This window comes from Cryptomeria japonica, chromosome 11 (assembly GCF_030272615.1).
Source record: "Cryptomeria japonica chromosome 11, Sugi_1.0, whole genome shotgun sequence".
Taxonomy (NCBI): domain Eukaryota; kingdom Viridiplantae; phylum Streptophyta; class Pinopsida; order Cupressales; family Cupressaceae; genus Cryptomeria; species Cryptomeria japonica.
The window spans coordinates 489,000,372-489,025,723 of NC_081415.1; the positions used below are offsets into that span (position 1 = coordinate 489,000,372).

At 36.3% G+C, this 25,352-nt stretch overlaps 1 protein-coding gene across 5 annotated transcripts; it reads right to left on the reverse strand.

Annotated features, from left to right (window-relative positions):
* Nucleotides 1-11,854: 11,854 nt before the first annotated feature.
* LOC131032443 (syntaxin-124) lies at nucleotides 11,855-24,647 on the reverse strand. Of its 5 annotated transcripts, none has more exons than XM_057963417.2 (5): nucleotides 24,255-24,647; nucleotides 22,063-22,115; nucleotides 13,976-14,059; nucleotides 12,509-13,247; nucleotides 11,855-12,386 (listed from the first exon to the last, which is right to left on the reverse strand). In XM_057963417.2, exons 4-5 carry the CDS (start codon nucleotides 13,148-13,150, stop codon nucleotides 12,102-12,104), a joined length of 927 nt encoding a protein of 308 aa, XP_057819400.2. In that variant the 5' UTR covers nucleotides 13,151-13,247; nucleotides 13,976-14,059; nucleotides 22,063-22,115; nucleotides 24,255-24,647; the 3' UTR covers nucleotides 11,855-12,101. The 5 variants fall into 5 exon arrangements, with proteins under 5 accessions (XP_057819400.2, XP_057819402.2, XP_057819403.2 ...); XM_057963419.2 differs by lacking the exon at nucleotides 13,976-14,059 and adding an exon at nucleotides 20,317-20,375; XM_057963420.2 differs by lacking the exon at nucleotides 24,255-24,647 and adding an exon at nucleotides 23,206-23,359.
* Nucleotides 24,648-25,352: the final 705 nt, after the last annotated feature.

A 25,352-nucleotide genomic window follows, 5' to 3' on the forward strand; every position in this document is an offset into this window, starting at 1 on the left:
TCAATGCATAGCATCCTAGGTTTATTGCACATTTGCTTGTTGTCTTTGAATCTTTCACTTAAATCCCCCACTCTCCCCTCCCTCCCGGCTCTGATAGCCAATCCACCTCTCCCTCTCTCTATCCTCCCCTGCTGCGCTGCTCTCTCCACACCTCTCCCTCCCTGCCTCCTTCTGGCTCCTCTACCTCCTCCTCCTCCATCCTCCCCGTCATCTCCATCATCTCCCCCATCTCCCTCCTCCTCATCAGAGTCAAACGCTGGTCTCATCTCCTCAGGATCTAAGATCCTAGCCACCGCCCGCGCAGCAAACAAATGGGCGAACTCATCTGTCATCCCTGCGTCCTGAATCTCTGGGGCATAGTCCCAGATCTGCCCAGCCAACCCCACAAACTCCTCTACTGCCACCGCACTGTCAATAGTCGGCCCCCAATCGGCCACATCCTACTGCCTCCGTGCATACAAGCATGCTCCCTGTGGAACACCCTGCTGGCGCCCGAACTGCCTCAAAAATCGGGTCACCACAAACCGCTCAGTGACGAATGGGGTCCTCCCAATCAAATACCTCGTCATAAATACGAAGGGCATCTCCAGCCCATCCTCCGCCCATACCTCACAACCTGTATACGGTCTCCAAGTGACCGTATCTATGTCGTCAAAAACCCTCCTCCAATGCTCTAGTTTGCCCAGCTTACGCTGGACAACTAGACCTCTATATCCGTAGGCATATGCTGCACCTATGGGCCTGTCTCTATCTGCCAGTGGCCTCGCTGCTGGAATGTGCTCCTAGCACCATACCTGTAATAGGGTCACGCCAGCTGACAAACTGTCGTACCCGAGGTATACTACCTCATGCAAACTCCTGTATAAATGAGCTAGCATCGCTGACCCCCATGCAAACCTCCTGCCTTGCATAACCATCTCCTCCAAAACTAGTCCCCATCCCACCGAGAATCCCTTTGACCTGCGATCAGGACAAAGGAATCCCCCAATAAATCCTGTCAGTACAGATGGCAGCGGTGCATAACCCAAATCCAAAAACTCCTACCAGGGGATCTCGTAGCCACAAACTGTGTCATCCTGAAAAATGTGGTGCAGTGCCTCTGTGCCACCCTCCTCTGACTGCTCATAGGGAAGTAGTGCCCCTACTACAGGAATCCGCAAAATCCGGTAGCAATCCTCCGGTGTCACTGTCATCTCTCCAGTGGCAAAATGAAAGGTGTTCGTATCGCTATGCCACCTCTCTGCCAATGTTGTCAAAAGCCCCCGGTTCACAGTGAACCGAGGCATATCCAGAAGTGAGGTCAACCCACATCTCTCTATAATATCCAAATCTGCCTGTGACAATCGTGGTATCAACGTCCACGGTCTCGGGAATCTCTCCCTCGACTGTACAACACCCAATCGCTCCTGTCAACAAACAAAACATATCCAATATTAGTTTCCACATCAACACAAAGATATCAAAATCAAACTTACATCAACAACATGAAACAATTTGCTCATCTACAATCAAAGTTCAAAATCCTATCATTTCATATCAACTTGTAAAACAACTCAAGTTCTCAAAAACCATATCAAAACTTGTAAAACAACTCAAGTCTCCACAATCACATAAACTTGTAAAACAACTCAAGTTTCCCACCCATATCAGCTTGTAAAACAACTCAAGTTTCCAACCCATATCGGCTTGTAATACAACTCAGGCTTCCCACACATTGAATTTGAAACAGACCACGCAAATACATCATATTCTGATTAACAAAACATGTTGATATCTATACATAACTTGGAAAATCGCAAATCAAAACAAGTTATACAAACACTCATATTGGATAAATTCATCAAAACACGACAGGCAGATAAAACAAATTTTCAAATCGGCCAAAACTGCAAAAAAATTTCAGATGCACTAAAACACCCCCATGCGCTAGGTTGTCTCTCCTACGCGCTAATCTATCTGTTCTATGCGCTAGACTCTGTCTACGCGCTACTCTTTTCCCTCATTGCGCTACCTAACCCACCCTATGCGCTAGAATCTGTCTACACGCTAATCTATCCCTCTTAGGCGCTACCCGTTTAGCCCTATGCGCTAGGTTAGTCTTATGCGCTAAACCCCCTTCCCTATGCGAACCCCTGCGACTCCTATGCACTAGGTCACCCCTACGCGCTAACCTATTGACGCGATGCGCTACCCAACACTTTCCATGCGCTATTCTACCCGCACGCGCTACCCTAATAGTTTGATGCGCTAACCTATTTTTTTTCAGACGCAACCCCTAAAATTAAACTCTATGCGCTACTTCACACTTCGTATGTGCTACAACAGACCCTAGATGCGCTAAAACGTCAGACCGGAACTTTGAAAATCAAAAAACGCCTAAAAACGACAAATAAAAAATCAAAAAGGGGTCCAAAATGTTGACTTACTGGTGGTCCCCGCACTACAGGTCTCCGATATCTCCGGACGCACTCGAAACGGTGTCTGTGATAAGGAATAGGCATTTTCTCTCCAGAGTCAATCCTCTTTCTTCAAAGTCAATAAAGCACAAATGAACCTAAATCAAGCCCTTTTCCCCTTTTATAGGAGGAAAATGAAATTAGGGTTAGCCGACTGGACCTGTAATATGGTCGCGGTCTCCCCTATTCCAAAACAGTTGTAACTTATCGAGAGATGAATCAATCTGCACACTTTTTACATGCACGAAATCATACACATCATACGATCTTCATCACATTAAATTAAAAAAATTTCAAAATATTGATTCATCTCCCGAGGGGGCATCATCATCAAATATCGAATCTGGGGCATCACATTAAATCTGGGGCACAACTGGTAAATCAAAAGAGCGACACAAAAATTGCATTTGATCATAAATCATGATAAAGCATCATTTTCTTTGAAATAACATGTGCACACACGTCACTTCAAAGAGGGGCAAAATGTAGACGTATAAAAATGACCATATTCCTAAATGAATATTTTATGTTCATTTCTCTATTTGATTAAATCCAATTTAATTAAATTATCCACATTCTTCTATTTAATTAAATAAATTATTCTATTTATTTAAATTAAATTCACTATACCATTTAATGAATAAATCATTTTATTCAATTAAATCCCCCTATCCACTTTTAATTAAATTCAAATTTAATTAAATAGTTATCCTAAAATTGAATAAATCTAATTTATTTAATTTCTCCAAATTACAACCAAATTGAATTAAATTACTTTATTTCAATTAAATCCTATTATCCCTTCATCCACTTGCAAAATCCCAAACCCCTTTCTAAATCCCTTCTAGAATCTTCTAATCACTTCTAATTAACCTAACCCCTCCTCTAAACTTTGTCGCATCCCTAAGCAAAGGGAAGTCACTTCTCAAGACCCTTAAAGTCTTTGATAACCATTAAAGGTTTTCAACCTTCAACCACCAAAACCCTTAAAGTCTTTGAAAACCATTGAAGGCTTCCAACCTTCAACCACTTAATCCCCAAAGTCTCCAATAACCATTAATGGTTAATTCAAACCCTCCCCCATGGTTAAAACATTTTTTTTGACTCAACCTCTATCCAACCCAAGGGTCTCATCAGGCCATTAATGCTTTGACCATGATTATCTCTTAATCATTTGCACAAAGGTTTATCCTTGGGTTAACTCCTAATCCAGTGGGTAAGCCTAACTTAGACTTGACCCTTAGCCTTTAGATAACCATGAGGTCTTCTCAGGCCTTTAATGCCTCCAACCTCTTCTCTCAACCCAACCCTATGTTGACACTTGTCACCATTTCATTGGTGCCAATTGTGCACATGGATCCCCAACTTTCAAACCTGGCCCTTGATTAAACCTTTCAATCTTGACCTTCCATTGCCCTGTTTGTGCTATAAATAGAGCTCTCATTCCTCCATTTTAAACAATCATCTTTCAAATTTGAAGCATTACACTTATGCTCAAATTCTTTCAAGCTTTCTCATTTCATATATGCTCCTCATTTAGCCTCTTTTAGATCAGAAATTAGTCTAAATATGCATGCTTAAAATAATTTCTTTATCATTTAGCTCAATCATAGACTAATATATCATGTTAGGATAGTATTTATACTAATCTTGTCATCTTATCATCTAGTGTATTGCATTTTAGAATCATACATAGCTTAATCTCCATTTCATACTAAAATCTATCAAAGCATCTCTCATTCTCATATTTGCCATCCCTAAACCATTTTGCTCAGTGATCTGAGAGCAAAAACATTGGTTTGAGGGACATTGTGAGATAGAGAACCATGGGACCCTCCTTGGGAAGCTGAGTAACACTACGTTACGCCATAGCTTGCATCAAGAAGTCCTGTGTGTGTGTGTGGACTAGTATTTAACTAAATTTTCACATATTAAGTTTTATCAGCCCACTTTTCCCGCATACAAACATAACCCTTAGAATCCCAAGCATTTGTAAAATACTACATGTCTTTATGTAGATCCAAACATTAGAAATCAAGGCAAATAACTCCCAATTAATAGAAATTGATCAAATCAAGTTTGTGAGTTATAGGTTCACTTTTAAGCATCAAGATCAATTTCACAATCACTAAAACGACTTCAACACCCTTAGGAATGACTCTAGACAATACACAATCCAATTCATAGGTCATAGAATAAAATTTTAAAATTTTGAGGTAATCACAAATGACTTTCTAATACCTTTAAGAAACTTTTTCTTCAAAATTAAAACTGTGTGTCGATGCATTTTATTTAGTTATTTTTCATATTTATTTTAACATTCAATTTTCTATAATTTTCATTGGTCAATCCCAACACTTTTCTCTAAATTAATCATTACTTGATTGAATGCATTTAATTAATTAGTCTAAAGAAAAACATATTTACTTTCTTTACAACTTAAAAAAAATTAGACAACCCAATTGTTGGTGTACATTTTATCATATATCAAACATTCTCTCCTGAACAAAATCACTACTTGTTCCAAGATTGTGAGAAAGACCACAAGGCAACTCCAAGTTCTATATGTGTGAACAAGCCACTTTATGTGGATAGCTTCTTGTGTAGTGTGTGCTGAAATACAAGGGGGACTTACGCTTAACAATCGGTATCATCCACAAGCTAAACTTCAACGAATTTATCAATAACTACTCTTTGTTTTTGGATTTTCTAATTTGGAATTACAAAAAAAGATTAAAAAGAATAAGGGTTTAGGAATTCTAACTACTGCTAAGCTATTCCTATGAACTCAAGAGGCAGTAAAGACTGAGTGAAACTGGTAATGACGCTTTGTTTTGCCGCACTTGGACAACTACACAAAGCAGGTACAATCATCTAGGGTTGTGCTTAATATTTTCACACTCATGAATAATACCAACAATTGAACAATATTAATCAAAGTAGAAGTTAAGCATCCACATTAAAAGCTCAGGCTAACTTTACACATTGAATGAAAATCATCCATTGAACAAAAGCATGAGCAAAATTTCACCAATCTAAACTTATCAATCCTTCATTCATCTAAAAACTTTAAAGAAAATTACTTAAAGAAAATCGATCCTAAGTGTTGAAGAAAATATGCAACCATTTGGCAATAATAAGACTTCAAAACAATATTGATAATGAACTTTGTATTACTCAAATAGCTCTACACAACAATTTCATAAATCTCTCCACACTGAAATGAAATGAGAGAATCAATTTATATAGAGTTTTCAAAAACAAATGAAGGGCTAAGATCAATCTAAGATCAACGGTCAAGATCAAGACAACCTAACCCTAATTAGAGTTTCCCAAAAAAAAATCAATAGCTAGTGCATGTGAGTCAAGTGGCATGAGGTGCTATTTTCTAGGATTACACTCCCTTCTCCTGTTGAGAGGTAGAATGTTCAATGAACTTGGACACAATCTTATCAACCTCTTCCATCGTGACATGTGGCAGCATATTGACTCTGAATTCTAATCCTTCCAAATCATCTGCACATACAACAAAAGTGATTTCCCAATCTAATTCCTATTTGGAAAGCATCTCTAATGGATAGGAGGTTCGATGCCTTAGACAAATTTTGCCTTAGGATTGGTTCAGTGGAGAAGATTTTATGTGTCTTGGCTTTTAGATTTTCTGACTTCATATCCTTTTCTCAGATAGTTTCCTTCTCAAGTACCTCTGCAGCTACAAGGTAAACCTTGTCTTGAATTCCTTTTATCTGATCCTTTGTTTTCCCAGCATTTTCTTCGCTTTTTCCAAGACTTCACTGCATGCAACCAATGCCCAATGCCAACTGCTGAAATCATCGCTCTTGCTTCAATTATACTTTCATCACCTAATTCTTGCTTTGGCATTCCTTTCAGCACTCTAAGGCAGGGGATGATTCTTTCATAAATGTCCTGAAGATCATCCCATGCTTCTACCATGCTTGCAATTCTGGAGAGTAGAGAGGAATTTTGTCCATATGTCAATGCTAACCTTCCCGCAAATGTGGCTACTTCTTTACTTATGCTTTCCATCCATACCTTGGTCTCTATGGTTGTTATCCTTTCTTCCTCAGTATTTTCAACGACTTCTTGCAAATTCAAGAGCAGAAGAGATTCTGGATTTTCTTGATCAAGTGGCTTAGTAGTCAAATGTTGAATGTAATCCCTCAGGTGCTCAACTTATTTCTTATATTCCTTCTTTTTCCTACTTCTTTGTCTAGTCTTGCCATTATGGAAGCAACTGAATTGTCCAAATCTTCAACTTCCTTCTTCTTGGTAGTTGGTCTGAAATTGAATGTAGTGATTTTGTATTCATCATAAGCAATATCTCCTTTTGCCTTATCTACTTTTTGTACAACAATCTATATTGTCATGCATCTTGTTTCATCTCTTTAGATGGCGGAAAATCTTCTCGCTGGCTTCTTTACTGCAGTTTGCTCTAACTTGGCCAAGAAAATAGCCATGTCATCCTCTTCTTGTTCTTCTACTACTTGTGTCTTTATTTTCAATCTCTCCTTCAACCAATCAGGAACAATGGGCTAATCAATGTCTTCCATTTCCTGATTTCCCTTTTCACACATGATATCTCGAAGGGTGGAAATCATTCCTTCTTGAAATTCACCTTCCTCAACATCCACTTCATTGATTCTAGTACTTTTGTGCCATTAGGAGATGGAGGTTTCTCATCTTCTTGATGGATGCTTTCTTAATGAACTAGGGAAGGAATTCTCATCTCTATCAATGACTGATCAATAGCCAATATATAGTTTTCATTCTTAGATGTGGTAGAAAGAGATGGTTCTATCATTTACTCCTTCTGAGTAGGTCCTTCATTCACAACTGCCTTCCCCTTCTTTTTAGCACCTTCAATTGGTATGGCACTTTGAGTTGCTTCCTCATTTGAAGAATATCCTTCTACTTCACCCAGCAGGTCATAAGTCAAGATTATATTTCCCTGTCTTAATCTATGTCATTGCTGATCAACCCACCACCAAGAATATTTGATAACTGGCCGCATCTAGGTGGTCAAGTCTACATGCTCTGGCTCTGACCATTTGATAGGAGAAAGAAGTGCATGCTCATCAAAGTCGTTGAATATATTATGTGTTATCTTCCAGCTAATTAGGCACAAGAAAAGGCTCAGTCATTCTAATCAATCTTACTAGCAATCTGGAACATAGTCATTTCCTGATGTCAAACTCATCTGCAACATTTGCCCAAAAATCTTCTATATCCACTTAGAAGAATTTTACTTCTTCAAAATTTCTCTTCAAGAAATCAATTTTCACAAAATTTGAGAGAAAACTCCTTCTCAATTTCTCTCCAAATTCTCAACCTGAATAATGAATTTGAAAGTGACTAGTTGAAAACATACAGAGTTTAAGATTTTAAAACTTAGAAGCTTCTTCTTTGTGTTTTTTTTGTTTTTTTAATATTTTATTATTTTTTTGTGTTTTAATGTTTTAAATCTTTCCAAAACGGAAAGTTTTATTTCTCTCTCAATTTTATCTTTAACTAAGGAATCTTTGAAACTTTCTTTTAGATTGAATTTTCTTGAATTTTTGAAAATATTTCTAAGTGTTGAAATTATTTTCCCTTCAAAAATAATTCTCGAAAATAATTCTGTTGGAAAATAATCAAAAATATTTCATGTGTAATTTTCCTCAAATTTGTATTTCCTTTAGCCATTTCTCTCTCTTGGCTATGGCAAGTTGATCGTCATGTCTTACTCACAGTTTTTCATGTCTGGCTTAGGCATCTTCACATATTCCATTTATGCCTAAGCAATTTTGGAATGTAAGTCTTGTAAACTTCAAAAGTGTTTGGACAATTTATTTTGGCAAAATTTTATTCTCTTCGAAGTGTGCTTTAGCCAATGTCTTATCTTTTTCTTTGCCACGTCTTGGTAATCCTTTATATCTTCTCCTTAGCCTAGGCAGACTTCATGTCTTCGCCAATTTGTTCTTATTTTATTCCACCATGTCTAGGCGGACTTGGCTTCATCTTTGACAAGGCGAACTTTGTCATGTCTTAGGTAAGGCGAACTTCACTTTTTGTTAGACATCTCCTTCATGGGCGGACTTCATGTGCTTTATGCCAAGGCAAACTAGGTTCTTCATTTGCCATGCCACAACTTCCTCTTAAGAGGGCGGACTTGGAGGCTCCTTAGACATGTTTCCATATACCAATGTAGGGCGGACTTTGAAGACTTCATGCCAAGTTGTTTTATTCCATCCCGTTAAAGCCTTTGATAGGCGGACTTTGAAGTTGCTTATACATTTTTTTCCATTCTTCTTTCCAAACAATTTTCTTTGGCGAATTTTGATAGGCTTGCTTTATTCATTCATGTCTTGCTTTCTCCATGGCGGACTTGGAAGAGTCTTAGCCAACTTTCCTTGCTTAAGTTGGACTTGCTTGGTCTTTGACATGCTTCCTATGCTTTGGCGGAGTTGGAATGTCCTTGGACATCTCCTTTGGGCGAAGTTTATGTCTAGCTTGCCACCTTGCTTGTGCTTTATTCCTCTCCTTGTGGTGGACTTTATACATGTTATGCCAAGTTCATCTTGCCTACGCAGACTTTGGATGTCTTTAGCCAAGGGCGGACTTTGCATTGTCTTGAGTATGCTTGCCAAGGCGAACTTGGCATGTGTTTGGACAATCTTTCAAGGCGGATTCCATGTGTCTCATGTGCCACTTAGATTTACTTAGTTGTTGTTCATCATGCTAATTGCAAGTCGAAGTTTAGTTAACTCTTGTCATGGGTTAGTTAACTGATAGTAGGAGTTTAACATGTGTCATACATTGTTGCTTGATCATGAAATGAACTTAGAAGACTGTCAGACACCCTTGTGTATGAATGAGCTTAACCTCGGGTAGGAGTTTGATTCACCATTGTCATGAGTTACTTAACCATTGGTAGGAGTGCTATGCCTTCGAGCTTCTAACTTAGGCAAAAAAATTTACTTTGACTGTCATGTGCCATCTCCCATTGTTACCTTTATATCTGATCAACAGTGTTCATGTCATGTTGATGCTATGTTGGTTCATCTAGAACAAAACCCTAATTAGGGTTTGCATTTTTCTTTTTACCCTAAAGACCAAATTTTCCAATTCTGAGAACATGGGTAGCAATAATATGACTCAAGGATCAAAACCCTAATTCCGAAAAAAAAGAAGAAAAATCAAAACCCTGCTTTTTGTAAGAGGCAAAAAAAATTGAATCTAAAGAGATGGGCACTAATAATATGGCCAAAAGAACAAAAGCCTAATCTCAGAAAAAGAAAAATTTCAAAGCCCTGCTTTTTATACTTAGAGACAAGATTTTCAAACTTTGAAAAAAAGGGCACTAACCGAATGACCCGAGGAACAAAACCTAGGTTCCACTTTCAAAAAAGCAAAAAAAAAACAAAAATTTCTAAAAATAGAAACTTGTCAAAAATGACCCAAAGCAATTGCGATCTTCATCCTTTAGACCTTCTAAGCACTTTGACAACACTCATACATGGTTTTGAGCATGATTTCTCAATTTGGCTCGGGATGACCTAAAAAACTCTAACTCATAAACTCTCTAAAAAATGGGCTTATAAAACTGCCAAGCTAGGACAAAACCCTAAAAAACGAAAAACTGGGGGTCCCCATCTACGATGGGGTGATGTGTGAATTAGGTCACAACACTAACCAAACAATATTTTGGAAGAAACACACTTGTTGACAAATTATGGTTTTAGATATGCTTACTTCTAAATGAATATCAAAATCTTTTTTCTATATATGAAAATAAACCTATGTTTTTAGAACATCTTCAAGGCTCCCATGTTTTTAGAACACTAAATCAAAAGAAGTTAGGGGAAAAGACCCAGTAGCCGCCAAACCTAACTTCACACACCTTAAGTTCCTAAGTGGTATACCAAAATTTGATAATTTTTTTGAGTTTTTCTTCATATGTGACTTAAGAGCTTAAAGTTATTGTTTCAACTTCTGGGTAATTACAATGAATGCAAGAGGATTCGTTATATATACAAAGATCAAAAAGTGATCATTTAAAAATAATGTCCAATACATATTCATAAACACCTTAATAATTGTACAATGTAGCCACCAAAATAATTGCACAACTGATCTAAATACATATTCCTCTAATAAATGTTTTTACCAATGCCTTTGCAGAAATGTCCTAATAACCATGCACTATGGTTACCAATAAAGTTTCACAACTCTAATTAAATATTAAAAAATTTAACCATTGGATGTACAAGTGGACAAGTATTGGTACCTGTGGAATAATTTAGTGAAATTTTAATTATCGTGTATTATTTATTTTTATAGATAATAATTGGAAAGTTAGGTAGAAAAGGTACATGGGTGACTACTTAATCCTAAGAAATTTTAAAAAATAAAAGTGATGTGATCAGACCCTGTCCCAACTACCAAGGGACTTTGATGGAAATACATATTCATCAGTCCATAGCTCTAAACCAAAATAAGTTAATCATTAGCTTAAATAGGTAGCATATATGATTCAAAGATTATTTATCCTCTTAACTAACAAAAAAGAAATTGTTGCCATTATCAAGCGCAGAAAATTTTTATGCCAACATCTTTAGAGCTGCCTTGACATCTAAAATACTCCAACGATAAATCTTAATCCTAAAATGAATTTGTTCAATGAATTGTCATTAAACTAGGCCTCGGCATTCATCTAGATAAATTGTTTCAGCTGTTGGTCAGTAGCCAATATCCATGGCAGTCAAATTGAATGGTTTTAGGAGCGATTAGTTACTTCTTAAATGTATAGTATTGGTTTGAGGCGATCCCTTTAAAGTGGATTGAAGGAGGGATTTCCACTTGGAAAACCAATCAATCATTGCCTTGCCAAAAACGAATATTGTACCCTAGGTTTTCGCCGTTCTTACACATTTTGTTATTTCACAAATGAAAACTGTATTAGTATATCTTTCATGAAGTTGCCCGAATTTATTTTTTCTTTCATATGCAGTGATTTCCTCGTAAGCGATTATCGAGGACGACTAGAGATCTAGGTAATTTAAAAGGACAAGCAAGCCAAAGTCTATGGGGTCAATCATCAAGTCCAGCGTAATTAGTGACTTCTTTTGTGTATTTGACTCTGCAATCAGTTCAGTTGAAGGTATTCAGCAAATCATTCTTCAAGCAAATCATCTAGCATATCGTGTATTCATTTACATGCCACTCTTCTAATGTAGCACACCTAAAATTTTCATGCCGTCATTAAAGTGAATGCATGTAATACAATAGATATGCGGGAAAAACTCAAATTTTCAAGAACTGAAATTGGTCATATTTATGTGAAAATAGAACAAACAAGCTTAAATATTCTACTGCAAAACATGATTGGAATGTTCATGGGCTGTGAAGAGATGATAACTGAAAATAGAGATTAAAAAAAATACAATTCAATTGTCCATCTATCCAAAAAAGACAAGTGTTCTACAACACAAGTTGCAAGGTTCAAATATCACACCACCTGACTACCTTTATGGTACAACAATGTTTGACTGTATTAAACCTTTCAATAATGGAAAGCTAGGAGTTAAAATTGAATTTAAAAAATCATGGCAACTGAAATGCCTGAATCTGCAATAAATTTTATCTTCATGACTTCTTCAGGCTTGTAACAATAGGAATGACAATTATGAGGATAATAATCAACAAGATAATGATTGCAATACACATCCATTTCCTACTACTTCTTTGGTGGCTTTTTGCAGTTTGAAGTTGTTTTGTTCCACGCTCAACATAATTTGCAGCATGGGCAACATGATATTCAATATCATTTAGTTGCTCTCCCTGTGCTTCTACAAGCACGGACATGTCCAAAAAGAGTTGATGCAGCTCAAGCAAATTTCGCTCAATCTCCTTAACTGCATGATGACGCTCCTGTTACCAAATTACGAAACAATCTGGATCATAAATTTAAAAGGATAAGCTTAAAATGCAAATTCTATTAACCATTCATAGTCAACATCACCACAAGGGCAAATTATTAAGCATAGTGTTACCTGTATCTCATGGATCGTTTCAAGAATACGACCTCGACCCTGCTCTTGAATGGCTTTCTGCAGTACTGTTTCACTCTCCCCTGTTGAGATGATTTTTTCAATTGTATCTTCATCTGCATGCTGCCCTGTTATAGTGTAGAATCTTCTTTCAATTATATCTTTGTATTCTTCTGTTATGTTTTGCCTTAAAACTTGAAATTCGCCCATTAAATCTTTCAACTTTTTTCTTAGACTGTTTGTAATTGTGGTTCTTGTTCTGTCAGTAGTTGTTCCCTCTCCACATCCACTCAACCTGCGGCTTTCCATATTGGCTTTGTCCAAGGTTTCAAGCTTTGTTTTGACCACTTTAGACTTGGAAAGGATTTCTTTCACATCTTTATCCATCTGATCTCTCAAAGACTTCAGAGCCTTTGCTTTATGGACTGTTTTGCTCTGTTCATTTGCAGATTGCAGCTTCCCAAACAATATCTGTATTGCTTCCATATCTTTTTTTATATCATCAACTTTCTCAAAGAACTTATCTAGATTTGAATCAACACCGATAGCTGTCATCTCCAGATCACCACCTGCTTCCAAATCTGGAATGTAGCTTTGTTTTAGATCCGCATAATTGGAAACCGATTTTGTGATAAGATCATTCATGTTTCCAATTTGTTTGCTAGAAAATTGTTAAGTTGAAGTATCACACAACCATCCGGAGTGCCTCTTAAGATATAAGGCCAATTGCAGAAACTATAATCTGATCCAAACATAAGAGTTACAAAACAGAATTTAGAACACACGTTTTGTAAAATAAATAACATGAGGATAGTAGCTTGATTACACAAAACCTCCAAAACAAAAATTTTATGCAGTATTCAAATTAGTATCAGCAGAAAGTTGATACAAATAACTATGAGAGAGAGCTTGATAGCTTGAGTCGGACATGCATAACAAAGATGATGGATTAAGTTGCTTCCAGCTTTTTACAGCATTCTACGGGGACACAACCCACAACCCAGGAGATCTAGAGGACATCCCCAACACATTGAAAGTCCTGAGGAGTTAGTGACTTTGAGGGGACGATCAATTTTCAGGACTGGAAAATCTGGCTCCATTTGGTGCTTAATTGTAAAAAATAAAAATAAAAACTTTTAAAAGGAGAAAAAGCAGAAAAAACCTTAAAAAGCTCAAAGACAGGATTCTCATTGCAAATTCGGCACGTTGTATTTACTTTTTTAAAAATTAGCTATTATTCTGACTCATAGTTTATGTTACAGTTATCTATATTCATTTATGCAAGACATAAAATCCCATGGTTAATGCAAAAATGTTACCACTTTATTACTAAACAAATGCATAAAAATAAATAAAATTTATGAAACTTAAGGAGAAGCATAACAAAGACACAATTTGAAACGCAGAATACTTAAAACACTAAAAATATGAAACTATTGCTCTAGTCTATTAATAATTCTTCTAAAATACCTATCAAGAAGCAACATTCTCTTTTAACCAAACAAATCAATTGGCTCTCCTCCACAGCTAGGAAAACTTATTACCTATTGCAACCTCCAGAAAGAAACAACAAAGACTTTGCATTAGATTAGTCATGAAAACCATACTATCTATTGTGCTCTCCAGCAAGAAACAACAAAGACAGTGTACTAGTTTGAAAATGAAAATCGTGCTACATAACAAGGCTCCTACAGAAAAGTAATTGAAAAGTTCTCAAGAATGCACCACAGACACGTAAAAGATAAGTACAATAACGATTAAACTAGTTCCACTACAGAAGTATTATAAAGAATCTAGTTCTAAACCTTCACCTCTGGTTGCTTTATTCCATTTGCTTTATTATTTGTAGTAGTCCATATAGAATCCAGCAAATTGGAATCTATATAAAATTTAAATTAGCCAACACCTTTCCTTGCATAGTTGACCACAATCAGCTCACAATTACATCATTTTTTATTGAAAACTTCAAAATAATACCTCCCCAAGGCAAGCTTTTGCAATGTTCTCCAAAGCATCTTACCAAGAAAAAGACCTTCCACTTGAGCCAGAACTATGTGAAAATAGGTTAAAAAGAAAAAGGTAGAAGGTGACAGAGTTCTCTACCTATACCTTCTTCAATTGGCTCAAAAGATAGAAAAAGCATGCAATTGGTTATTAAGTTACCATGCTTTCCCCATTAACCTAAGAACTATTGGACAGTGAAGAATGATTAATAAGAATCTACAAGTAAGTCGTAAACAAGCATGAAGCAAATGAAAAGCATGGCTATCCAGAGAGAACTAGCATGATGGCAAACATCAAAGAGTGTTTCAAACACAAAAAACTTATAAGGATATAAAACCTCTATACTAAGACTAACAGCGAGACAATATTTACTCTTGCAAAAATGAGCCTATAAACAAAATTCACTTATTGCAAATGTCAAAACAGTTTTATGTACCATGTTTGCATAAAACATGCCTCCAGCTCCACCATTGAAAATATTTAATCTAAAATCTGGAACACAAACAGTAGCAACTAGCAAGTAACCTATGAAGACTGACTAGAGTGCAAACTAAAAAATGATGCATAAGCATAATACATTTTCAAGATATTGAATGTGATAGTTCGGAACATGGTTCTACTACTTCGTGAGTACTTGCTATACAAGTTCTTGGCTCGAAAAATAACTCATGAATAATTTGTGAGAGGAATCTGCTAAAAATATTGCAAATTACTTGGCAAGAGTCACTTAAACCCAATTGAATCTGACTGAGAGAGTTGGCTAGTGCTAAAACAAACAAACAAAAATGCATGGTAAAAACCCTTTCAATGTGAAATTAAAAAGAATGCGTAGACAAGGTTTGGGAAGGCAAGGGGCAAACCTGGAAGGCCCTGCGGTTAGGTTTGAGGCAGTTATCACTGCTGCTGCTGCTGCTGTCTGGCCCGTTTTAGAGGGGCTATTCTGCCTCACGGGTGTGATTGTTGCACCCTCCCTGGAAGGTTTCTTCTGCTCTTTTAGGATCTGTGGTTTATTCCCTACCTATCTGTTTTTGTTCTATACAGCCACCTCTATGCTTTTGGTGCTCATGGCTGCATCCCACATCCATTTTCTTTCAAAGAGGCTGTTAGAGCTGGTGATCCCATCACCTCTAATCATGAAAATGCTGTCAGTTCCCTGTTGCAAGCCATGAATGACTTCAAATCCAACTAGAAGACTGAAAGTCGCCCATGATCTAATAATCATTCGCAGAAGAGTGAAGATTGGCCCATTCTTGTCATTAACCCAGACCTGATTGCTGATGATATATTATATTTATCAGAGCATGCTATGATGTGCAAATTTATGGGCACCAAATTTTGTTGCCCTTCCTGGAGAGTTGAGCTTGTTGAACCTGGGGGGGAGACATGGAGGTTAGTTTCGCTGTTAAGGGATACTTCTTGTGTTTTTTTCTAGAATGGCCGATTGTATTATGATCTTTAAAGAATACCCTTTTTCTGCAAGGGCCCTGGCACGTGGGATTTGATTCTATAGAAGAGCTTCCCTCATGAATTCCTATCTAGATCTCTATCCTTCAGCTGCCAATGGAGTTCTAGAGATCTGACATCATTCCATCCATTGCTAAAGTTCTTGGGAAACCCATGGGTTCCTCTCATCTAGCTGATGCTCACATGGGTGAAGCATTGGTATTTCCTAGGAGGTCACTGTTGTGACGTATTCACACATCGCCCCATTGCAAATGGGGACCCCTACTTTTTTGCTTTCTAGGGTTTCTTTTCTAGGTCTTTTAGGGTTTTGTCTGTTAGCCTTTGCATGATGAGTGTTGTCAGGGGGATCACTGGATAGCAGGCTTTGCTTAAGTCAGGGTGAGTCCACGATGCTCCAAAATTAGGGTTTCTTTGAAAGTCTCCCTTAAGCTTAGTTTCTGCTCTTGTTGCTTATGGTGTCAGGAGGTCATTGAATCTTGATGAGGGAATTTTGTCTTTTGAGGGTCTGAGTTGGGCAAATTTGGCTAGGACATGGAAGTAAATGGATTAAGGATCTAGCCTAGGGCAAAGTCAAGTGGAAAAGGAGGTGAATTAGACCAAAATGAGAATTTCGCTCCTGACCCTTCCAAAGGGTCCAGAGCGAATTTCTCCACAGGACACTCCACCTTAACCCAGGCTCTGAGCTAACCTTTTCCTAGGTTTGAATGAAGGTAAAAACACTTGTGTAAATGAAGAAAGATGAAAATGAAGCCAGGACTTGAGCTCAAAGAGGAATTTCGCTCCTGACCCTTCCAAAGGGTCCAGAGCGAAATTCATGTAAAACCCTATTTTCTACAAAAACTGGAGCTATATGTCGACCTGAAGGATAAATTTGCATGATCGTGATGGAAGGAAGCCTAACAAATTGTGTCCAAGGCGTGAAAAGGAGGAAGCAAGTGAAAGATTAGCTCAAAATGAGAATTTCGCTGCTGACCCTTCCAAAGGGTCCAGAGCGAAATTCTTGAAGGACACCTTTTTTTCCTTGGGGATGGTCGAATTCTTGGTTTTTATGGTATAGATAGGTATGGGGTGACGTATCCTTGCCTTTTGAGGTGGATTGGAATTGAAAGAATGGAGAAATGTGCTCAAAATTAAAATTTCGCTCCTGACCCTTCCAAAGGGTCCAGAGCGAAATTCATATTTCTTCTATTTTGCTCTTTAGCATGACCAAATTTGTAACTTCTAAGACATGGTTTGGAGGCCTTGGACACATGTTTGCCTTGAAGAGGAGGTTTAAGGCTTTGAAATGATGAAAATCAACCTGGGAGGAGAATTTCGCTTCTGACCCTTCCAAAGGGTCCAGAGCGAAATCCTCCATTTAGCCTTCTTTTTGGCCTTAAGACCTAGTTTAACCTTGCTTGGTGCTAGTTGGATGGAGCCATTGAATTGTATGGGGAGCATAGTTTAACCTTGCCTGGTGCTAGTTGGATGGAGCCATTGAATTGTATGTGGAGCATTATAAAAGGCTCAAGCTCTTCATTTTGTAGAGGTTAATAGTTAGTTGATAGAGGTTAGAATAGCTAATGATCGATAGTGAATAGAATAGAAATTAGAGTAAAGTAGGAAGAGAAGGCAAGAAATTGTTGCCTTGATTGTAAATGAACCCCCTTTTCATTGAATATATGGTGAAATGTGTCGTTTCTTTGCAATATGCATGGTCTCTTGTTGAATCTTCATTGTAGATGATAAATGATCAGATTGAATGAAAGAATTTATTGAATGTACTTGCATGGAATCTACCTAGTCCAAACCACTAGCCTTTTGCTGACTGTAAGAGCGCCTTGCGTGGTCAACTGGCATAGAACAAGCTTAATCCCGAGACATAACACCTCTTTTGTTCACGCATTATCTTGAATGGTGATCAGTATCTGATGGTGTACGATTTGGATATATTTGAAACATCCCTTAGAAGATCGCACTGAGTTGGTGTTGAATTGTTCCACATGATGGTGAGACCGAGCCCAGTAGGACTCCACCTAGTCATTCATCCATCTTCTCACATTCTAGGTAGTAGAGTAGACTTCCTGAACCCTATATCTTTTGCCATTTGTTTGTCTTCCAGTTAGTAAATAGGACTTGTGATTCCAGCAAATCAGATGTTCAGGTCATCGAATGTAAGTCCCCTTGTGATTCTAGCAAAATCACATCATACCACGAAGAGCTTATCCACGAGTAGAGATCCTACATAACAAAACCTTGAAGTTTCTCCAATTGATCCTTTTGCGATATCTTCAACATTCGGGAGCTTTATTCAAGAGAGGATAAGGTACCTTTAGGTATTTTATTTTGTGTTCGCATGTGCATAAAAAACACATCAACAGTCACCCATCCCAATACTTCTTACACTTGAGTGTGATTAATAGGGGAGTTTCCTCTATCAACATATATTCACATACACCAATGATACAAACCACAATGATTATCTCAGGCAATTATGATGATGAAATGTAACAACACAAAGTTGCATACCAATAATAAAGATCTCAGACAATAATAATAACTTGGTTCTGTAGAGGTGAACATTCATTGAGAGTTAAAACAGGGCAATAATGCCAATAAAGTAGAGTAAAAATCAACTGAGAATGCATTAACCTCCTCAATGCACAGGTCTGTAAATGGGATGTGCAAAACCTAATCCCAGAATTAAGTGAAACCACCTCAACACCTTGCAAGTACGATGGCAAATATAGAATGAGATGCTTCAGGTTGGGTGTTGGTCTCTGAATTTATCCCTTGAAATTGCAGATCTAAGGTAACTTGCTAAGACTATTAGGATCTTCTAGGCAGCGATAGACAATAGGGTTGTTGTGCCCTTCGGAAGTGGCACAATCTGCTACTTCTGAAAGACCCATTTTTTTTATGCCAGTATCAATCTCCAAGTCGCCTCCAACTGTGAAAGCATAACAAATTCAGATCACATCCCACACAGACTGTATACATATTAAACTCAACTTCCCCGAAGGGTTTTCGTCCTAGGTGGGTGCTTCACTCTGAGGTTTTCATCTCAAGTCAAGCTCAGTTTGCCAAGCACTATGCTCAAGAAACAATATTCAAACTTGCCTAACCCCCTGGCATGTGGAAGCACTATATATATATACGTGTTAACATTTGAAATCAAATGGCCAACCAGTAACAGAGCCAATTGGTGCTGACATCCACCTATGCCAACTAAGGTTGTTTTCTTGGTCTAAGATTTGGGAAAGATTTGGGAAAGTTGTATGGAATACAAAAGATAAAAGTATGAACATGAGTAACTCATTATAAGAATCTTCGAATATTCTTGCAGAGGTCATAAGCCAGAACAGGTGTAGAAGGTTGAGGATGTAACACAAACACAAGTGCCATATTGTGAACTCAATGATTCTTGAATGGAACTGCAAATCATGAGAAGTATAAATGCTTGAAATAAGAGTGTTACACATATTTCAGCACGTACAGGTACCACGTAAGCATCATATGGGTATATATTTCCCAAAAGGATGTCACAGTAATCCATTCTTTCACATGACAGCACTACTGTTTAATGGCAAAGCGTGACATAATGATTTTTTTTACCAACAGCCAAAGAAACGATGCAATTTTTAGCGATCCTTGCAGAGGTGTTGAAATTCTCCCAATCAGGTAAACATATGACATTTTTCAGCTATATTTTGAGCATGAAGATAATCTTCCTTAATAGCACCATACAACTTACGAAGGCTCATATTGGTCCTAACTTCCTAGCATTACTTCCTTTAATACATTCAATGATCTTCAGCCTGAGTTTGCACATTGGTTCCTTTTCTGGCTATATTTCTTTATCTTACTTGGAAGGAGTAGGACCAAAAGGGGGAGTAGATTGTTGTTGCTCTTTGTGGAAGAAGATCTTCTTTATCTTTTGACTCCACATTAGCACTGAAAAATTTAGGCATGGAGAATAATGAAGATCTAGGTTTTGCTAGATCATAGCTTAAAGAAGAGGAAAAGTTGAAAAAAGTAAGTCATCTTTCAACAGTGTTCTTATATTGTAATCAATGACAGAGGTAAGAAATTTGAGACATAGTTTTGACATTAAACCAGGAAGGTAATGAGTGTAAAAAAAATAATACTAGTTTAAGCAGTGGATGAAGCAAGATCAGACAGACAAGAGGGCCATATAATAAGGAAATGTAAGCATCAATCCAAGTTGTGTATAACATGAGAAATTGCAAATAAATGCAAAACTGAAAAACATTTAAGTAAACTATACTAGCTTTGTTTAAAATAAAAAGCTTTGTATCTAGATAAAAAGTTTAAACAACACTACTGAAAAGGTCTTGCATTACCTGCATAACATTAGTAAACATTCAGAACTGGCAAAGGAGGCATTCAATGAGCTGCAAGTCTTAATAATGAGAACAATGATGTCAATATCATGGAGACAATTATTGGAAGGAAACTGGAATAGAGATCATAGTGATAATAAATGGCTCAAAGCCAAAAATAAAAATATTTTACAGGCAACCACAATTGCAAATGGAATATAGGAAGAGCAACCTGTCAAAAGATGACAAACTATACGTAATTTCAGGGGCACCCAAACAATATTTTTCTTTATTTGGTTAGACATTCACAATAAGAAACACTATCAAATCTAAATATATGCAGTTAATTGCTTTTCCAAATAAAAAAGGGCAATCAATTGCTTTTCCAAGGGAAAACTGGATATGTATTATTAAAAGTGAAAAAAGAAATAGCAAAGGAGAGGTCAACAATTGCTGTAATGAAACTAAGCAAGCAGAATATCATGCAGTAGTAGAGAAAACACAGAGGTAAAAGGGTAGAGCAAGCAAGTAAGAAGAGTATAAAAGGAGGAACAAATTACAAAGGGAGCATAAGAAAAGATAAGAGATAATATGAGACTAAACAAGGCAAAAATATCTAAATTTAAACTGCTACAAAAGAATGTAGTGCTCAAGGAGGTGACAACATTCAGGTACCATATTTTGGTGGTTATAGATAAAGAGTGTAGTTACAAATATTGGGAAAAATTTGCAATAAATCACAACTAACCCCAAAAAATAATTTCAAAAATAAAAAATTAAAATTTTTTGATATACTTGTGGCCAACAATTTTGATTTTTAAAGTGCATGTTTGACCAGAAAAATCAAGATTTTATTGCAATTTTATCACCAGAACTTGCCGCTTGCAATTTAATCACAAATTGCACAAATTTTTATGGCTCTTTTTTGCTATTTATGGCAATTTTTCACCCTTTCTTTTGTAAGTCCTGCAGAAATTTTTTTCTTATTTTTCCTTCACCTTGACACTAATTCTAATTCATTTTTTTTCACTAACCCAATTTTTTCCCATTTAATTGAATTTTCTCATTTATTCATGAGAACAATTTTTGCTACTTTGGGTGAGATTCCAAAATTCCAAATCCTCAACATAAACTTGAAATATATACATAAAAATGTATAGGCCGAACTTTACATATCCAAGTCCCACGATATCAAGAACAATGTGGAGTGTGAAGTTTGAACATTTGATATCCTATGCTACTTTCTAATCAAGACATCCAAGAGAATTTCCAAATCTGTATGATACTGGCATGCAAGAGAATGCATTCTCCAATTTCTCCTAAATCCTAGGTTCTAAATAAGTTCTAAGCATTAAAGTTTACAGAGTTACCCATATACACTAGAAACAACTTATGATGTTTTCACTAGACAGAAAATAATTTGTGAATCAGATATAGCCCATACAAAAGCAATGATTACATTATATGTGTGAGAAAAAATGACTTTTTTATTTTTTAAATAACATTGATTCAAACATATCTCACTCCAGCTATTCAACTAATCATAGAGTTTGGAAAGAAATTTTAAAAACAAAATTAAAAAATACAGGATTGACCTATTATAAAAATGTTGAAATTCAAACTCAGTGCTCAACTTATTCAGTCTTTTTTCTCATCTAAAAACACCATAAATGCTTAAAATATACTTTGCTGAATGAAGGATCATAAGATAGAAGTCACCTTAAATAGAACAAGACATTTACATGGCCTTTATGGAAGCAATAATACCTTAAGTGGCATCATGGCAAAAGAAGCCCAGTCATCCCCTCTGTGTAGAGCCTCTGCAAACAAAAAGCATTTATTATGGTGAAAACATGGTTTTGCGTCCTTTTTAAACTCATTCTTAGGAAAAATATTGCTATATTTTCTACCATATTTATAATAGCAATTGAGTAAAAATTTGGTTTCATTGAAAGATTCACACACGAGAAGATATAGCATCTTAATGACATTCCTGTCGGCCTATAGATGGAAGGATTCCAAATACAGAATAGTAACCAATATCAACACTTAGGAGAGATCTCCGTTCGCAAATGCATGACCAATGAAGAAAGCACCAACCAAAAAGAAAATGTGTTCTTGGCATTCAGTCAAAAGGATGAACTTGTTTAACCCAGTTGATTCTCTTTAATGTTTGATACACAACTACTATTTATTCATACAATAAAATGAGATTGAAACAGTGGCAGTAAAGATAGGTCATCCAGAATTATGTGATGCCTTTGAAAGAATCAATACGCCTCTAACATCCAACCAATGAAGATTATTACATCTGGTGCTCAGTCTAATATGTCAATTTTGTCATTTTCAGTGAAGCTGTCACAAACCTGTGTCATGTTTTTTAATGCATTTTTAAATTCAGGAAACTTGGTTCTCAAGAACAATACAGTAGCATAACAAAGAAGGCAAATCCCAGAAAGAATAAGTTGCATGAGCATAATGAGGAATTTGTATGATAAATTCTAAGCATATGATAAAAAACAGAACACATTCCCTTATAATGTATTAGATCCACAATCACCCATTTGATATCTCTAGTAAGTCACTAGTTTATCCGACATCGTCAAATAAAGGGTGAAAACGATTGATAGCTACATGCATACATGCTGGGTATCCGCAAATTCTGATCGCAATAAATAATTCTTGGAAAAATTGACCAAAAAGTTTAAGTATTTCTACAAACTCTGGAATACAAAAAAATAAGAATGTACTCAATGGGATAAGCATATGTGGTAAAATCATAGGGCTTTGATAAGAGCTTAGTGTAAATTCCTAAAAAGACATTAAGTGTTGTAATTGGGTAAAAGTGAGTCGTAAAACACTAAATCCAACTATGGATGAGGCGAAGGTTGATCTGTAAGGGAAATTTACCTGAAAAAAGAATATGCGACAAAATATGGGAGAAAAGAAAAAATGCAAGCGCAAAATTAATTAAAAAAACTTTTTCCAGCAAAAGCTGTCTGAATAAATATGATCAGAATTAAGCTAGCATAGCAGGCTGCCCAAACCAGCTTCATCGGGTGCATGCACCTGATGCTGTGGGCGTTCAGTACACGGCTGTAATGCACCACCTACCCAGTACCCACATAATTTATGTGCTTATGTTAATAATAACAAATATATTCAATTTATGTATTATATATAACCTTTACACCTGTACCACAAATATAAAAAAAATCTGGAAAAAAAATTAATTATGTAGTAATTTGCAATTAAAAGTCAGGTTGATGTTGAAATAATAAACAAATATCAAAGTGAAAACTTAATAACGAAGTATCCTAAAGCAGAGATTGGATTTGCAAGTAACCAGCAAGAAAAAATAAAATTGAGCGCAAATCCTTTAAAAACTCCCCCCATGATTCATAACACTAGACAAATTAAATAATGAATTTAAGCAAACAAATATGTACACAGCAAAACATTGAAAGGTAGTCATAAGAAAAAGTAAGAAATGTCATTCAACGTACAGAAGTATCCTAGAGCAGAGAGTGGATTTACAGGTAACCAGCAAGAAAAAAAATTGAGCGAAAATCCTTTAAAAACTCCCCCATGATTCATAACACTAGACAAACTAAATAATGAATTTAAGCAAACAAATATGTACACAGCAAAACATTGAAAGGTAGTGATAAGAACAAGGAAGAAATGTCACTCAGTACTTTTGTACACATAATGTGTGGAAAAAGACAATTAACCGAGTCCAACATCACAGCCTAATGTGGTAATGCAGCCGAGAAAACTCCATTAATGGCCTAAATATCCTTACAACACGCATGCACACAAATGACGGCCAAAATACTTACTTTACAAAACAAAAGGAGAAAGCGAGGAAAAATTCGCCGAAATAATGTAAAAACCACACCAAAAACACAATCAAATATAAGCTCAAAGCATGGCCTGTCGAGAAAACTCAGGCTTACCCGGAAAGGAAATCTCACTAAGAATTGCTCCAAAATGTGTGGAATATGAAGAATTCTCCAAACTCGCGTTGCTGCTGGACTGAACAACTATTTCCAGTCCAGGAAATCTGCTATGCTGAACACCACACGCAAACGATTTAGCTACAGCTCTAGTTTTCTCTAAATTTAGGGAAATAAAAAAGTGTAACTGAAGATGGAAAAACGGTCAGAAAATTGAATGAAGATTTTATCTGGCGGGTTCGATCAACATTAATTTCGGCCATTATTCTTTAGCTCGGCGCGGACAGCTTTTTATACCACCACTTTACTCTTTCACAGAGCTGCTGAAGATCCCGAAACCGACTCAGCACCTCAAATTTCTTTTTTAAATTAAAGAGGAAAGATTCGATTCTGAGCGTGCATTAGAGATGGCAGGCAAGAGATTTTTAACAATTATTTTCTTTTGAAGGAAAATAAACTTCCTTTACTATTACTTTAGATTAATTAAATAAATGTAATTAATTTAGTAGAAATGAATTTAGATAATTAGTTATGGTAAGAGATTTTTAACAATTATTTTAAGAAATTAAATGTGGATGATAGTTTTGGAAGAAGATTTTAGATGTCTAGTTTAAGTTTGGTTTCTATGTTAAATATTTTAATGTATTGGATTTTATGTTGATGCCTTATTTTGTTTAGAGTTGAGTCTAATTTATTTGGGTCAAATCTATGGTTGTAGCTTCATCTTTTATTTTTGAATTTGATTTTGTGTAATGTCCAGTTCTAGTCTATAATTTGATTGATCTTTGTCTACTCTATTGTTTTTATTGATATGAACATTGGTAGTGTTTAGAAATATCGTAGAAGGACTATCATGCCATCACAAAGAGACAAGATTTACTAGTCTAGAAATATACAAAGTTCAAAGATAATAAGCAAGGGCCCTCAAATAAATGCATGTGAATTAGTTGCTCCTTTTTGTGCACCAAATTCAAATGTTTTACTATTGATTACTTTGTTTTTTATTAATAAAGCAGTGAGAACAAGGGCACTGACCCTTTACATAGCAAAACTATTTAAAATCATAGCGCAGAAACAACACTATATCAACAATTAACA